Source organism: Symphodus melops (assembly GCF_947650265.1).
Source record: "Symphodus melops genome assembly, chromosome: 18".
Taxonomy (NCBI): domain Eukaryota; kingdom Metazoa; phylum Chordata; class Actinopteri; order Labriformes; family Labridae; genus Symphodus; species Symphodus melops.
The window spans coordinates 17,671,440-17,686,325 of NC_136708.1; the positions used below are offsets into that span (position 1 = coordinate 17,671,440).

At 41.7% G+C, this 14,886-nt stretch overlaps 1 protein-coding gene across 1 annotated transcript; it reads left to right on the forward strand.

The window, feature by feature from the left end:
* On the forward strand, nt 1–12,643 carry cers2a (ceramide synthase 2a). Its single transcript, XM_079367581.1, has 11 exons — nt 1–423; nt 5,656–5,829; nt 5,961–6,078; nt 6,311–6,429; nt 7,371–7,428; nt 7,697–7,747; nt 7,872–7,964; nt 9,105–9,233; nt 9,516–9,622; nt 10,666–10,819; nt 10,932–12,643. The coding sequence occupies exons 2-11, from the start codon at nt 5,657–5,659 to the stop codon at nt 11,076–11,078; spliced, it is 1,149 nt and encodes a 382-aa protein (XP_079223707.1). The 5' UTR covers nt 1–423; nt 5,656; the 3' UTR covers nt 11,079–12,643.
* The last annotated feature ends 2,243 nt before the right edge of the window (nt 12,644–14,886 follow it).

Below are 14,886 nucleotides of genomic sequence, written 5' to 3' on the forward strand. Positions count from 1 at the left end.
GCTCGTGTAACTTTAAATAGCCTGCTCCCCGCCAGGTCCACTTTTAACATACTACCATGTTACCACCACTACATCCGTCCAATTGAATAACTCGACTGCAGACCAAAAAAAGCCGAGGTCTGATTTGGTAACTAAAAATCAGACGGAAAGGGGAAAACACTTGTCATTTCCCCCCCTCATAAAGTGGATTTTTGCGAGAAAGTGCGACACAGTTTTTCCTCCCGAGAATGTGGCGAAACCGAGGTTAACAAGAGAACAGAACACATTGAACGATCAACAAGTTAGGAGTCCAGTCCAGTCGATGGAGAGAACTACATGAAATCCCCCAAAACTTCTATACGCAGAGGAAGAGCAGCAGTACAGCCGGACAGAGAGCATTTTTGACACGACTTCCCCGCAGACATCCAGAGAAAGCGAAGAGAGGTAAGTTACCGTTAAGTTATGACGCGAGATGCGTTCACTGTCAGTGAGCTGAACGTTTATGTTGTAAAAAAAAACCGCTGCTCGGTTAACGTTAGGGCCGTAAATGAAGAACTTCTCTTCGGGGAGACGCAATGGGTTGTTTATTTTTTTAAGACAGAAATGTGAGCCCCGTCTTCTCATGACGATTTATGTTACGTTTTAGCCGCGGAAAAGGCTTTTAAACTCGGCTGGCAGACTCTCTCCGGAGCCCTGTCGAATCCAGCCGTTAGAAGACGTTGATTAGCTCACATCAAAGTGAAGCTTAGCTAACAGGCCTTCGTTCGTCCTGATCTCGGAGATGTTTGTTTAGTGATAGCTCCGTGATGCGAGAGCAAAAAAACGTTAAGTATAACACTCAAGGCACAACAACAGCATGTTTAAAAAAAAAAGCAGAAGTTGAAAACCGACCGAAGACTGCCATGTATACCTGTTACGGGAAAAATGAACGTAAAGAAAGTTTTCAAGCGTAAATAGGAGTTCGCAAGGGGGGAAAGTTTGGCTCTAAGTGATTTTCTAACGCGTCGAAGGTGGAGTTTATTTTTAATCTCTCACAGTGGAAAAGGTTTGCTTAGTTTGGTGTTGCCAAACTTGTTCAAAGCTCCATCTCTACTGTCCGTGTGCCGCTATGTCCGGGAGACTCCCCGCTTGCGCCACGCACTGAACCACTCCCTATACGACGAGACTACGCAAACAGCGTAGAGAGCTGGGACACTCACAAACCTATGAAGAGCTGATCCTATAATGTTGAAATGATACAGTGGCTTCTTCAATAATCAAAGAGGAACCAGGAGTGCCTGATTCCATGTTTTTCCTCATAGATTTGAGGCATTGTTTTGTCTTCTTTCTGACTAACTACATGACTAACTTGTATTTAATAGTTTCTTTGCAGTGTGAAGTGAACAACATCCATCAGCCTCTTTTCTTCAAAGTGTCGGTTCACAAAAAGTCCTCACTAGTACTACTTGGCTCTAATTGTGTCATCACAGTTATCATGGCCTGGGCTTGAGCCTTTAACGTTTACAAAGTGCCTCAGGGAGTTTTCTTGGAAACAAACATGAGCTATGTTTACCTTAAGTGTCACTCACTAAACACATTGCTTGCAAGGTCTCGGTCCTTTTAATCACGCTTTGTTTGCAATGTCTACCAGTTTGTAGTATTTTATTTCTTCTCAGCCCTTTTCTGTTTTTTTTTGGGGGGGGGGGGGGGGGTTTGCTCATAACTCCCAGATGGAGTAATGTTACGTTATTATCAGGATATAGTCAGTCCTGTGCTTGTGTATGTAGTCAAAGACATTTTGCCCTTTAAGAAAAGTCTTTAAAACTGGAGGTGTGATAGTAACAATGCAGGATAGGTATTACAGGAAGTAATGATGTGTTTTAATGTGTTCTAATCCATATAATGGACATTGGGTCTGGAAATGTCTATCTCTGCCGCACAGAGTTTGATTGTCTATTTGCTATTCAGCTTTATTAAAGTGCATTACCGAATCACTGGTTTATGACTTTACCTCTTAAAAAGAACTAGACCGTAAATCTTATGAAGAGCAGAGGAAGCGTCCTGTTTTCAAGATCAGATGACCTAGATATCATACAGGAAGAGCTAAGACAAACGAATAATTCCATGAACATAATCAATGTCATAAATAATGCATAGATCTAAAGCATACAGATCACTTGAAGATACCACTGACAGTAGAAGAGGCCCATGATGGAATGGGAGGGTACACCAATTAATTGCATATAACAAACAAATAGAAAGCACCCAGGTTGTTTATGAAGGTATTGGTCTTTGTGCAGTGCTTGGTGTTGCTCAGCTTTCAAGAGGGAAAAGGTGAATCACAATGAAAACGTAGACGTGAACTAACTCGTCTTGGTACTTCTCCAAGAGCAACACTTAACCACCGATGCTCCTCCTGTGCACTTTGTTCTTTCCGAAAAACTCTCCGTGGAGTTTGGAATATTTCAGACTCAGCATTAGGTGAGTGGCACTGGATTCAGTGATAAAGTCATGCCAAAGTCAGTGGTAGTTAACCTAAGCACAGATGCGGGATAACACTCCAGTCATTTTAATACAGACAACACTTGTGTAACAGATTCATTCATAAAGTCTGCTCATGTCGGCTGTTCAGTGACCAAGTGTTGGTCGTTTTTGTGCTTAGGATCCAAAATGTGATTTTTGAAATTGTAGAAGGTTTAAGCTAAACTGCACAGACCAGTCTACTTGTCTTGTTTGTTCCAGTTTATGCTAATTCTGACAACATTAGCTTGGTTAGGAAGTTTACTTTAGCTTGCAGCAGTTGCACCCATTGAACGAACATTGTAATCCCTAACAGCACAAATCAACACCTCAGGGCACAGGGAGGTTTACTGTGTCGAACCTGCACACACGTTACCTCTGGTTTCCTGTGAGGTTGCCAGTTTGGAGATGTATCCCGGTTTGCTCTCATGTGTTGAAACAGATCCTTTACAGGAACAGACAAATATGTGCTTAAGAATTTAGACATAGACCTGAGAACTTTTCTCGCCCCAAGGTTTTGTTTCCAGTTTCCCCCATTTTGTCAGAATAGATCTGTGTGTATTCACCACAATCTCATAATTCAAGCAAATACTGAATGTAAACATGAGCTTGTGGTAGATTTCTGACATGGGAGGGTACAAAGGCAGCAGGTTGACCTAAACCCACAAACTGATAACCTTTTTAAAGAGTGGTTAGTTTCTGTTTGAACACTCTGGTTTTGAAGCCACCTGTCCTTTTAAATGCAACACAGACCTTGTTAAAGTTCAAGCGAAGCTCCTCTGCTAACAAAGGCAGCCTGCAGGAGTTACTGCGCCCTCACAGTAAGCTCATAGCGGGTTAAAGTCCACAGACAAACAGGCCTTGTCGACGGATCGGACAGGAAACAGAATAAATTTCCCTCTTCAATGATTTGCTTCAGAGGGAGGTCACGAAACTTTGACTGCAGAGACGAAGGTGCAGCAGTAACACGAGGCGATATGATGATCCAAGTGTGCTGACCTGACATTGTTAAAGTCCACAGGTGACCCAGTGTTCTTTAAAGAGGTAATTACAGCAGCAATGATGTCATACTAAGTTGTTTAACTGCAGATTGAGTTGCCATTTCCGCACTCTGACAACAAAGCAGTAAGAATGTGCTTTTGGGACCGGGTGTCCGATGTTGCTCCTCTTTATTCAGAGTTCAACTTGAGGCCCTAAAAGACCTCGAACCTTGGCAGGAATCAGCACATTCAGGCTGTGGTGCTTAGAATGACAGTAAGGAAGTTCTCGCTAGGCTTTTTTTTTTTTTTTTTAATCATTCATTTTGCTCTGGTAAAATCAAGTACTGATAACGGGTAACTCAACGGCAGGATATCAACAAGTAAACAACTTGAGCCTTTATGGACTGTGATTGTCTGTAATCAATCTGGGAAATAGTTCAAGAGACAAAAAACACGTGCCTATACAATTCATCTGCTGCAGGATAACATGAACATGTTTGACCTGCAATAACACAGTTTGATATTTCTTTGCAGTGTATAAAGACATTTTGAAGTATTCATATAAACCCTCACTATCAGTTTGTAAAGTGGACTTTTGTCCTGCTGTTTCACAGGGTCATCAGTATTGCATTTCTTATTAAGTCGGTGCAAACTAATCTGAAGGTAGTTAAGGATAAGAATGAACTGCGTCGTCCCTGGAGGGACGTTTGTCGACGGTGCCACGCGACGCCGCACACACACCACTGATGCTCCAATCAGACGGTGACACGACAACCGCGACGAGACACAAAGAACAACAGGGCAGACCACAACGACACAGGATGTCTCCTTCAAGATGGCAGGATAGTCACAGGAACTCCCTTTCAGTGCACCTGCACCGCAACCTTTCACCCTCCTCTTCAACCATTTATCATATATCACAAGTAGCAGATTTACAGTAGCAGCTCTATTACGAGATATGGACCTTTTATGGTCAAAGCAACCTCAGTTAAAAAGCGCTCTTTCTTATAAACACAGCATGGCTGTCAATAAACACAGCATGGCTGTCAATAAACACAGCATGGCTGTTGTTGGAGTTTTTTATTTGTTCACATTTGTTCAGTCGTGGTGTTTATAGAGGTTAGAGTGGGAATGACTAACTTGGTGTAAAGAACCCAAAGTCACACGAAATGTTGCCCAAGAGATTATCGGCAACTGGCCTGTATATTGTGCAATTTCCTTTTGTCTGCTCAGATGTTACAAATAATTGAGAACTTGTGAAATTACGTAAGAATCAGCAGGACAACGTTTGTGGACAAGGTTGTACAAACCTTATTTGTGTGAAAGGTGCTTTTTTTTCTTTAAAGATCTATTTTGGGCCTGTTTACCTTTTAGACAGAGGTCAGAGGAGGACAGTGGGCAGAGAGAGTGAAGGCAGGAGTCCAACCCGAGCTGCCTCTGCATATGGAGCGTGCAACACTACAGCTAGCCAACCAGTCTCCGTAACATTAACGTTGATCATCCTTTTTTGGAAGGTTGTGTCATGGTAACTGTTGGATCTTCCCCCCCGAATCACTCACTGTGTCATGCTCACGAGTTTTATTAGAATCCAAACTTTGAGAATGAACACAGCCCCTTTTAAAATGCCATGAGCTACCCATTTGACAGGGAAGATAAAACATTTTTTATAAGCATCTGAAATCTTAATTACCCGGCTCACTATTGAGTAAACTAAGGAGCATCCATCTGAAAGGCCTGGATACAGGAGCTGTGTCAGACCAAGCCTGTGACTTGAAGTAATAGTTGTCTTTATTTAGCACTGATAAAATGAATTACCAACTAAAGTCCAGATTAGAACTCCGCATGAAATCTAACAGGTTTTTTAAAGGCCTCATTGTGTGCAGCCTCTCTTCATCACCCACCCTTTTCAGCTGTGACAGGAAGTGGCCAGATACAGTTGCCTGTTGCAGATGCCCAGAGAGATTAATCACCTCCAATCAATACTCATTTTCTCTCAGCCCTTTCTGTTTCCTCGTCTTCCTCTCAGGATACTGTCACAACTCAGTGGGTTTCTAAATTGATCTAATGGAAAATCTGAAAGGCAGATCACAGAGCTGACTGTTTTTTGTTTGGTTTGTTTTATACTTCTTAATTTCCTTCCACATGACACAAACAAGCCCATCAAATCATTTTTTTTCCTTTCTCTGTTTGTTTTCAGGATGTTGTCTCGTCTGTATGAGCTGGTTTGGGCAGACTGGATCTGGTTTCCTAAAGGCCACGGATGGGCTGATCTGACCGACCATGGCGATGTAGTCTTCCCTAAACCAAGGGACCTCTGGGCCACCATACCCATTGCCTTTTGCTTTTTGATCATCAGACAGATATTTGAGAGGTTACTCATCACTTCTATGGACTAAAAGTCCATTTCTATGCACCTCACTACCTTTCTTGTTTCTTCCTTTTGAAGTATAAAATGATTCAGAAGCGATATTTTCCCTTACGTGTGATTTTTCTCTCTTCCAGGACGGTAGCGACTCCTCTCGCCTCCCTGCTGGGAGTGAGGGACAAGAAGCGTGTTTGTGCTCCTCCAAATCCTGTCTTGGAGTCTTTTTTCTGCAGCACATCAAAGCATCCCACACAGGTAACCATCCTGCATACGTTAGCAGACCAGAACTGCCTCATACATATTGTGTGTCCTTCTGGCAGCAGAACAGCTTGGGACTGATCACAGAATGCACAGATGTTTTAAGAATGAAAGAAGCATCACGTCCATTTTTCTTACGTGACCAGTGCAGCTGTCATCGTTTCAAGACGACAAACATCAAAGCTAGTACTGACTATTTCCACTGTCCTTGTCCTGCCTTTGTCGTCAGAGCTCCGTAGAGAGTTTATGTAAACAGACGGACTTTTCAGTGCGACAGGTCCAGAGGTGGTTCAGGCGGCGGAGGAACCAGGAGCGGCCGAACAAGCTCAAAAAGTTTCGGGAAGCGAGGTAGCTGCACAACCCAAACCTTTATCTCTGTTATCTTTCATACCAATCTGTGTGTTTAAAGATGTGCCTCCAAACCATAAGGGAAATGTTGGAAGAAAAAAAAAATCCTTCAAAAAAAAAAAATGTGTTCTGTATGTGTCATTGTCAGTTCAGAGTTTTGCAGAGAGCATGATGTGCTGTAAAAAAAAAAGTAAGATACTTCAAAAGCAGAAAGACAGCAGCTAGGGGTCCAGGTGCCAACAAAAAAAACTAGATTCGCTTAATAAGCACAATAAAAAAATTAAAACGCTGTATGGTCTCACTGGCTGATTTCTGCAGCTGCAGTGTTCACTGGTGCTGAAAACTTTCTGCAGTATGCACAAACAGCAGATCGTTAAACAAGCGCAGGTTCATTTTTTTTCACTGCTAAACTGCAGTGCAAAAATGATTGAAATATTCTGTATCTGGTACAGTGATTTCATCAAATGAATACGGGCGTTCAACCATGACACCCACGTACTGGGAGCAGGCATGACTCACAGACGCTTCCAGAAGAATGTGCAGAGATAGGAGGATACAGAACACTTTACATTCACACTTATAAAAAAAAAAAAAAAATGCTGAAAAACACATCGACAGTAGTCCAGATGTTTCCCATCAGCTGTCGGAGGGAATTTTCCTCCCACTGTGAGTTTATCTAAGATTGACAGACTGTCAGTGCTGTAACTCTCAATGTGATTGTATGTTTGTCTTTTCTTTATGATTTGAAGTAATCTGTTAAAAAAAAACAAAAAAACGTTTCCACGGTTTTGATGCTTTAAGACAGTCGCTTTCATGAGTTGTTTTTCTCCTCTTCACTTTTCCTCGTGTGTGTCTCTTTAACCCAAAAAGCTTTGTGCTACCTTTTTAAACATTGTTTCTGTAAAACAGAATGTACTGAGTTGCTATGTTGTCTCTTACAGTTGGAGATTTACCTTTTACCTTGTTGCTTTCTTTGCTGGCCTGGCTGTCCTTTACGATGTGAGTACTTTGACACCAGCCTGGTTAGCACTCACAACTAGAACTGTATTGATTTAGTCTGTTTTGATAAATGTTGTCACCCCTGGGAGAATCTTTTTTCTGCTGCATGCTTAACACAAAGTCAAGAAAAGTAGGAAGTGTGATGTTCGAGACAGTCGGATGCCGGACAAAGAGTGTTTCCCACTCTGTTGTTGTTGGTGCTGTAGAGTGCTTGTGGTATTTACTTGAACACTCAGTATTCATTAATATTGAGAACCTCTTTCCTCAGAAACCATGGTTTCACGATATGAAGCTGATGTGGGACGACTTCCCTAAAATGGTAGGTCCTTTATAAAGCCTCACACATATGAAACGACCTCGCCCTTACATTTCCTTGACTTAACTTTCGATCCTTTGTTCACAAGATTACAAACTAAACAGGGAAAATTCTTCTCCCCTTCCAGCCGCTGTTGCCTTCACAGTACTGGTACTACGTGATCGAGCTGGGCTTCTACCTCTCCCTGCTTTTAAGCGTAGCCACGGATATCAAACGAAAGGTAAGTGATACAGCCCTTTCTCCTTAACTTCATTATCTCTGGGCTTTGAACCCCCTCAGAAACCATCCCATCTAGAGAGATCACTCACTGAAAGTAATGAGAATGATCAGTTATGTTGGGAGTGTATTTTGAGGTTTTGGATATCGATTTCCTCCCTTTAAGATGCCCCGGCTTTATGCGTTGCATTGAGTGGAGCTGTCGGCATGCAAAATGCCGTTAAAGATAATGTTCAGCTGCACTCATCCACCTCCACTGAAGTGGAGTAAAGTCTGAACTGAGCCGTGTGTGTGTGTGTGTGTGTGTGTGTGTGTGTAGACAGGGATGCTATATGTGCTGTGATCGGAGCTCTGTGAGGAAAATCTTACTGTGGGAGACAGACAGTCCGTTTCTTCAACAGGTCGACACGTTGTAAAAAGTTGTCCTTCAAGCCTCTGAGATGTGAGAGGCCTCCTCTGTGCCAGCTTGTGTTTTATAACTGCAGCTTACATGACTGCAGGGAGTTAAATCTTTAACACCAAAACAATGGTTTTCTAAACTGTGTGTGTGTGTGTGTGTGTGTGTGTGTGTGTGTGTGTGTGTGTGTGTGTGTGTGTGTGTGTGTGTGTGTGTGTGTGTGTGTGTGTGTGTGTGTGTGTGTGTGTGTGTGTGTGTGTGTGTGTGTGTGTGTGTGTGTGTGTGTGTGTGTGTGTGTGTGTGTGTGTGTGTGTGTGTGTGTGTGTGTGTGTGTGTGTGTGTGTGTGTGTGTGTGTGTGTGTGTGTGTGTGTGTGTGTGTGTGTGTGTGTGTGTGTGTGTGTGTGTGTGTGTGTGTGTGTGTGTGTGTGTGTGTGTGTGTGTGTGTGTGTGTGTGTGTGTGTGTGTGTGTGTGTGTGTGTGTGTGTGTGTGTGTGTGTGTGTGTGTGTGTGTGTGTGTGTGTTGAAATCAGCTCCCGTAAGGTGGGGACGGATTTTGTAACGTTACCCACTCAATGTGCGTTTGTTTTGTTTTTATAACCGCTCACCTGCTCCAGCTGTTTTTTTTTTTTTGCGGAGCGTTAATCATTTGTAGCATCATCAGACATCCCCATTTTGATTAGTGACCAATCTTTACAGCTGGATCAATAAGTGACACAACACGGTTGTATTTTGTTCCCCCCCTGCAGGATTTCAAAGAGCAGATAATTCACCATATAGCCACCATCTCCCTAATCAGTTTCTCCTGGCTGGTCAACTACATCCGGGGAGGAACTTTGGTCATGTTAGTTCATGATTCCTCCGACTATCTGATGGAGGTAAGACATGCTAACAGCGTCCTCGCGTGGTTTGTTTTTTGATGTCATAAGCTCATTGTTAGATTATTATTTGATTAAAAGTAAGGACGATTATAACCTCATATATGTGCTGCCTTCTCTCCTGGCTTAGTAACTGTTAGCATTGCTGAGTAGCTTCATAATTATGATGACGTTCTAACCAGTGTATAACTCACCATCTGCCCCCTAGAGGCAAATAAGAGAGACAGCAAGACATTTCAAGTTGTGATTTATGAACTCTAATCACTCTGCCTCTCGTTCCAGTCAGCCAAAATGTTCAACTACGCAGGTTGGAGGAAAACCTGCAACTTCATCTTCACCTTGTTCGCTGCAGTTTTCATCTTCACCCGCCTCGTCATCCTCCCCTTCTGGTAAAAACTCCCGACTGTTTCATCAGATTCACCGCAACTGTTCTGACTCACTAATAATAACATGTGAGATGTGGTACCATGTGTTGGCTTTCTTTGCACACATAAGTACAACAGCACAAGCACAGTTATTTAGAACGTAACACAAACTTTACTCACAGTTTCATAAACACTTTTTTTCAAGCTTTGCTCAGGCTTAAAATGCCATATAAAAAGAGATGATCATGTAACAAAGGCTGACGGCTGATTTTTCCCATAAGCCTCATCACAATAGTTCTATTATTTTTGTTTATTGTCAATAAATCCAGTGTAACGGCCAACACTTAACGGTGCTTCCATGTATTCCCAACAATAAGTGTTCATCTGTGGATACAGCCTTTTCCTCTGTGTGAAACATAGAGTAGAAACGCCTGTATCTTCATAATGATGAGCGTGTGTGTTTTAAATGATCCCAGATACATGGACCTAACTTCTGAGTCAAATGAGTGTTAAAGAGGACGTATTGTGAACAGCTGAGTTTGGAGCTGTGTGACACAGACGGGGCCGTCAGAAAGGAGAGATGAACACGTTTGATTTGGTCTTTCTTATCGGTTTATTGACAAAGAGGGAAAGCTCATCAATTGTTTTTTTTTGTTGTTTTTTTTAAAAAATTTTATTCTTCTACTGGATACGCCCTGTTCATGCTATGCGGCCGCCCACTGTGACAGAAGAAAAGGTTGTACAAATGGGGGTGTTTATGAAACTCTCTCCCTGCTTGCAGCTGGATACAAAGAAACTGAATGAGATCTGTAAAAATCCATCTGAGGTTAAAGCTGCATCGGCATAACTTGTGCTTGTATTTGTTGTAAGGAGTAAGTTTAGTCGTTCGCTCATTCATTTTTGCGCAGATTTCGTGCAATAAGTTTGGAACGTTTGCAGTTATTTTCTGTAAATGCAACAACAGACGCATTGTGTGACAGTCCTGCTGCCTCTCAAAAGGGCTTTTGATGGTGAGTGTAGGTGGCTCTGACTGGACTCTCTGTTCTGCCTTTGTCCTCTCGTCTCAGGATCATATACACAACGTGTGTGTACCCTCTGACCCTCTACCCTCCCTTCCCCGGCTTCTACTTCTTCAACGGTCTGATGATCGTGCTGCAGGTCCTGCACATCTTCTGGGCCGTGCTCATCCTGCGCATGGTCGTCAAATTCCTGCCTGGCAATGTATGCACCATCACTTCGAGTTTTTTATTTTTTTTATTTTATTTTATTTATTTATTATTATTTATTTAACCTTGAGCAAAGCTAACTGAATGCCTTCATTTTTACCCGACAGGACATTGTAGAGGACGAGCGGAGCGACAAAGACGAGACCGATTCTGAAGACGAAGGAGAAGAAGGCGAGCTCAGGGAAAAGTCTAAAAATGGCCACGTGCAGAACGGCCACACTCCCCTCAACAACAACCACCGTAAGATTGACTAACGGGACAGTGAAGAGCTGGAGGGGAGGCTGTGTGAGGGAGAGCGTCACATGTGGCCTTCACTTGAAAGCCAAAGAAGGAGAGCGTGGCATGTTGACAGAGGCATCAGGCAGCGCACACACACACACACGTACACACACGTACCTACCTTTCTCCTACATCCTTTCTGAACCCCTCGGAGTAACGATGAGACTATTCTGCGATGAAGAACCACTATGATCTGCTAAGCACCTTAGCAGCAGAGAGGTTGTCTGGTTACTTACGCTTTATCCTCTTTCCTCTCCCCTCTAGCCTGGTTTTGCTTTTCTTTCTTTTTTTTGTGCCGTTGACCAAGTCATCACCCGCCTAATCTGCCTGCGTGTAGCTTTAAGTTTGTTACTAGAAATGTTTGCAAGACGCACTGTGGTCAGGACGGGCCTTCTCTTCCTGCTCAGTGAGTTAAAACCCTTCTTAGTATTACAGCTCTTAAATCAGTCTCAGTTTGACTCTTAATAACCAAACGGCATCATTGTGAGGAGGAGTGAGAGTCTTTTCTATGGACCTTAATGTAATTTATTGACTGAACTTCAAGAGTTAATGTTGAAAGTTTGCAATTTAAGTTGTTGCAGTTTCCATATGGTCACGTTGGGTCTTGCCAATGGAGTTGCTGAAATGTAATTGTTCCAGTAATGTTTAAAAATAATAATTAAGAGGTAATTAATGTGGTTTTTAACAACGTGAAAGAGAGCAACACGGTGCTCCATCGGTGCCACGTGTCGTTCAAATGTGCCTTTTGTGAGCGTATGTCTTAAAGCAGAGATCGATGTTGTTAAGGTATGAACAGGTTTTTTGTTTATGCATTGTATCCTATTTTTAGTTTTATGATTTTTATTTTGTTTTGTGTTGTTTTGCAGCCACGTTGACAGTTTAAGTTTGGGAGCATTTTGTTCGAGAGGAGCCCAAAACAATCAGTGACTGTTAATGGATTCTTCATGGGCGGGTAGAGTCCAGAGCATTTCCATTCAGTGTTTTTTCCCTATCCATCCAAAGATGCACTTTATGGTCATTGATTTCATATCTTGTAAACAAGCTTAGTAATAGTGTTTGATTTACATTCAAACTGGTTTAGTTCAGAACGATTTCGAGTATGATTTAAAGTTAGTTTTATATTTATTCTCAGAGTTATTATCCACCCAAGATCTTCCTCTTTATGTTTTTGTAAAAAGAAAAGAAAAGAAGAGTTTAATAAGAATTTATCAAAAGGGGTAAAAATGAAACACCAAAGTTTACATTTTCTAACTGCCTTTTTTAGTTTCAAGTGCCTTTATTATTTCAAGTGTTAGCGGTCCCTTTTGTCTTAATATCAGACATCTTTGTGTCCCAACACGTCCAACACTTTTTGCACTGTAACGCTCTGGGCCTTATAAAAAAGCAAAAAAAAAAATCTGTATGATTGGCTCACAACCACAGATCTCCTGCAGCTCCCTCTACAGAGCTCTGCTGAAACAGGAAGTGTTTTTTATTCTGTGTTCTGTGCGGCTGAGATGTAATATCACAATGACTATGATGATAAAAAGATAATTGTGAATGACTCGTCTGTTTTTGTTTTTTTTGACAGTTATTTCTTTAGTTAGAATCTGCACTGGAAATTTGTTTAGATTAGAACGTTTAAATGTGATGAAAATTAAGCTCTTGAAATCCTCTTTACTCTGATTTATTGATGAATATGTCAAGTTTGTTAATCAAGTAGTTCCTCAGAATATTACATGGAAATGATCAGAGTTACAGCTGTAACAGTTTCAGAACAGATACATGTGATCTTATTGATGAAGCACATTTCATAACAGCTTAAAAACACAGGAATACAGAACACCACAGTCAGGGTCAAGATACAGTCATACACACTACAAAGAAAACATCAGCTACCATATAAGTAATGTCAAAAAATTGTTTTGCAAAGAAAGGGGGCGAAAAAAAGCTCAATGTCTGTAAATGTAAAGAGATGCACAAATGCCATCAGACTTCTAATCCCACTTTCAGGCTTGAACCCAAATACTTTCTCATGTTTGCCTGAGAAGATCAGAAATATATCTGAATCAAGCTAAATCGATTGCACATCGAAATAATTTCTCAAAACAGAAATACATTTGTCAAACAGAAACCCATTATACATCTTGCATAAGTATAATATACAAAATATAGACAGTATGTACTTTGAAACTGCTACATGAGTCAATATGCTTTTAATTGTTCTCACTCCCTTTGGTATTTTATGATTCGGAGTAACTGTAGTCCAAAGCGTGCATTACTTGACATATTTCAGGAGCTGATATATGTACCTGTACATAACAAAAAAAACCACCATCCTGAGGATTTTGTATCAGAGAGGAAGTGGAGCAGACCAAGCCTGGCATGATGAGCCCCATCCATCAGTGAGTTGTTCTGAGTAGACGTGAAGGCACCATGGAGCCATTACAATATCAGGTGGCATGGTGAGTAGAACCTGGCTGGCACACATTTGGGTAGGCGCAGTGTTGCCAGAAATGTTATTATAATTATCTCAAAGTAACAAAGAAGTTGGACCTTATTCAGAGTGCTGCACTTTTCTATCCATCTTTTTTAAGAGACAACTTCTTGTTCTTCCTTTTTCCTCTGCCACTTTCCCTCACAGGGTCTTTGCTGTGGTGTAAAAAGGACTCCTTGGCTAATTACATATGGAGCTGGATCAATTTACCTCTACACTGTTCTTGCCACTGCCAACCTCACTGTTACAATCTCCATTTTAAAGCGGCTGGGTCAATTTCCATCCTCTACAGTTTGATTGCTAATGCATCTCCTGTTTCTTCTGCTCCTACACCTGGGCTTGCATATCCATGCCCCCCCCCCCCCCCTTCTTCGTCCTCCTCCTCCTGTGTCCACTCCTCTTCCTCAAATCTTTGCCTTTCCTTTCTCATTACATCTCCCCTCCTTCTTCTGTTGTCTTCTGTTGTGTAATGAATAACCTCATTGTCGCCCAAGGTGCTTGAGTTAATTGTGGTGTGAAGATGAACTGGTGACAGCGGCGAAAGACAGGACAACAAAAGCTGTGGGGTGTTTGATTCACATGTGAACTGTGTAGACCGATATTCAATTCCTGCTTAAGTATTAATAAAGGCTTTACACACCAGGGGGAGGTTGCAAGGTGCAAGTGTGCGCTTGTGTTTCTACCATGTGCATACATGTATGTGTGTGTGTGCAAGAGTCAATTTGTGGGCTGCTCATTTTTCCTGTGATGATCATGAGAAGAGAGGGAACAGTTAAGACTTTGGTAACTGATGACTGTCTTATGTAACTTAGCGGAAGCTCGGAGGGAACAAAGACCACAATGCCATGACAGACCCTGTAAAGTTTGGATGGGAGGTGGACAGAGTCTGCAGAGACAAACAGCTGGATCACTGTTTACAGCACACAATGGTGAGTTGAAATGATATCTTCAAAACTCTTTTGAAATAGTTCCTTAAATCTTTTGAGAAGTTTGTTTGCCTGAAATTCTGTGTTACTGTTAGAATTCACTCTGACAGTGCTTTAGACGTAATACTTCAGGATGTCTTGAAAAGCATAGTGTGGGGGAAAACATGTTTGATGGCTTAACTTGTCAAAAATAAACAAACAAAGTAGAGCTGAGGAGGATTAGTTGATAAATCCAAAATTACGTTTATTTTAAAACTGAAGGAAGATATTGATCGTATTTAGTAATATAAAACAAATAGTTCTGTCCTTGAACTAGTATAGTCCATATCTGGAAACTGGTCTTGTAGCTGGAGAGGTGCCAGTTCCCTTCCCGAGAAATAT

Excerpts from the sequence above, each read along its gene's own strand:
- cers2a (XM_079367581.1), top strand. The coding sequence starts at position 5,657 with ATGTTGTCTCGTCTGTATGAGCTGGTTTGGGCAGACTGGATCTGGTTT. Across the intron at positions 7,965-9,104 it reads CCACGGATATCAAACGAAAG|GATTTCAAAGAGCAGATAAT; the intron begins GTAAGTGATACA and ends CCCCCCCTGCAG. Across the intron at positions 9,234-9,515 it reads CCTCCGACTATCTGATGGAG|TCAGCCAAAATGTTCAACTA; the intron begins GTAAGACATGCT and ends CTCTCGTTCCAG.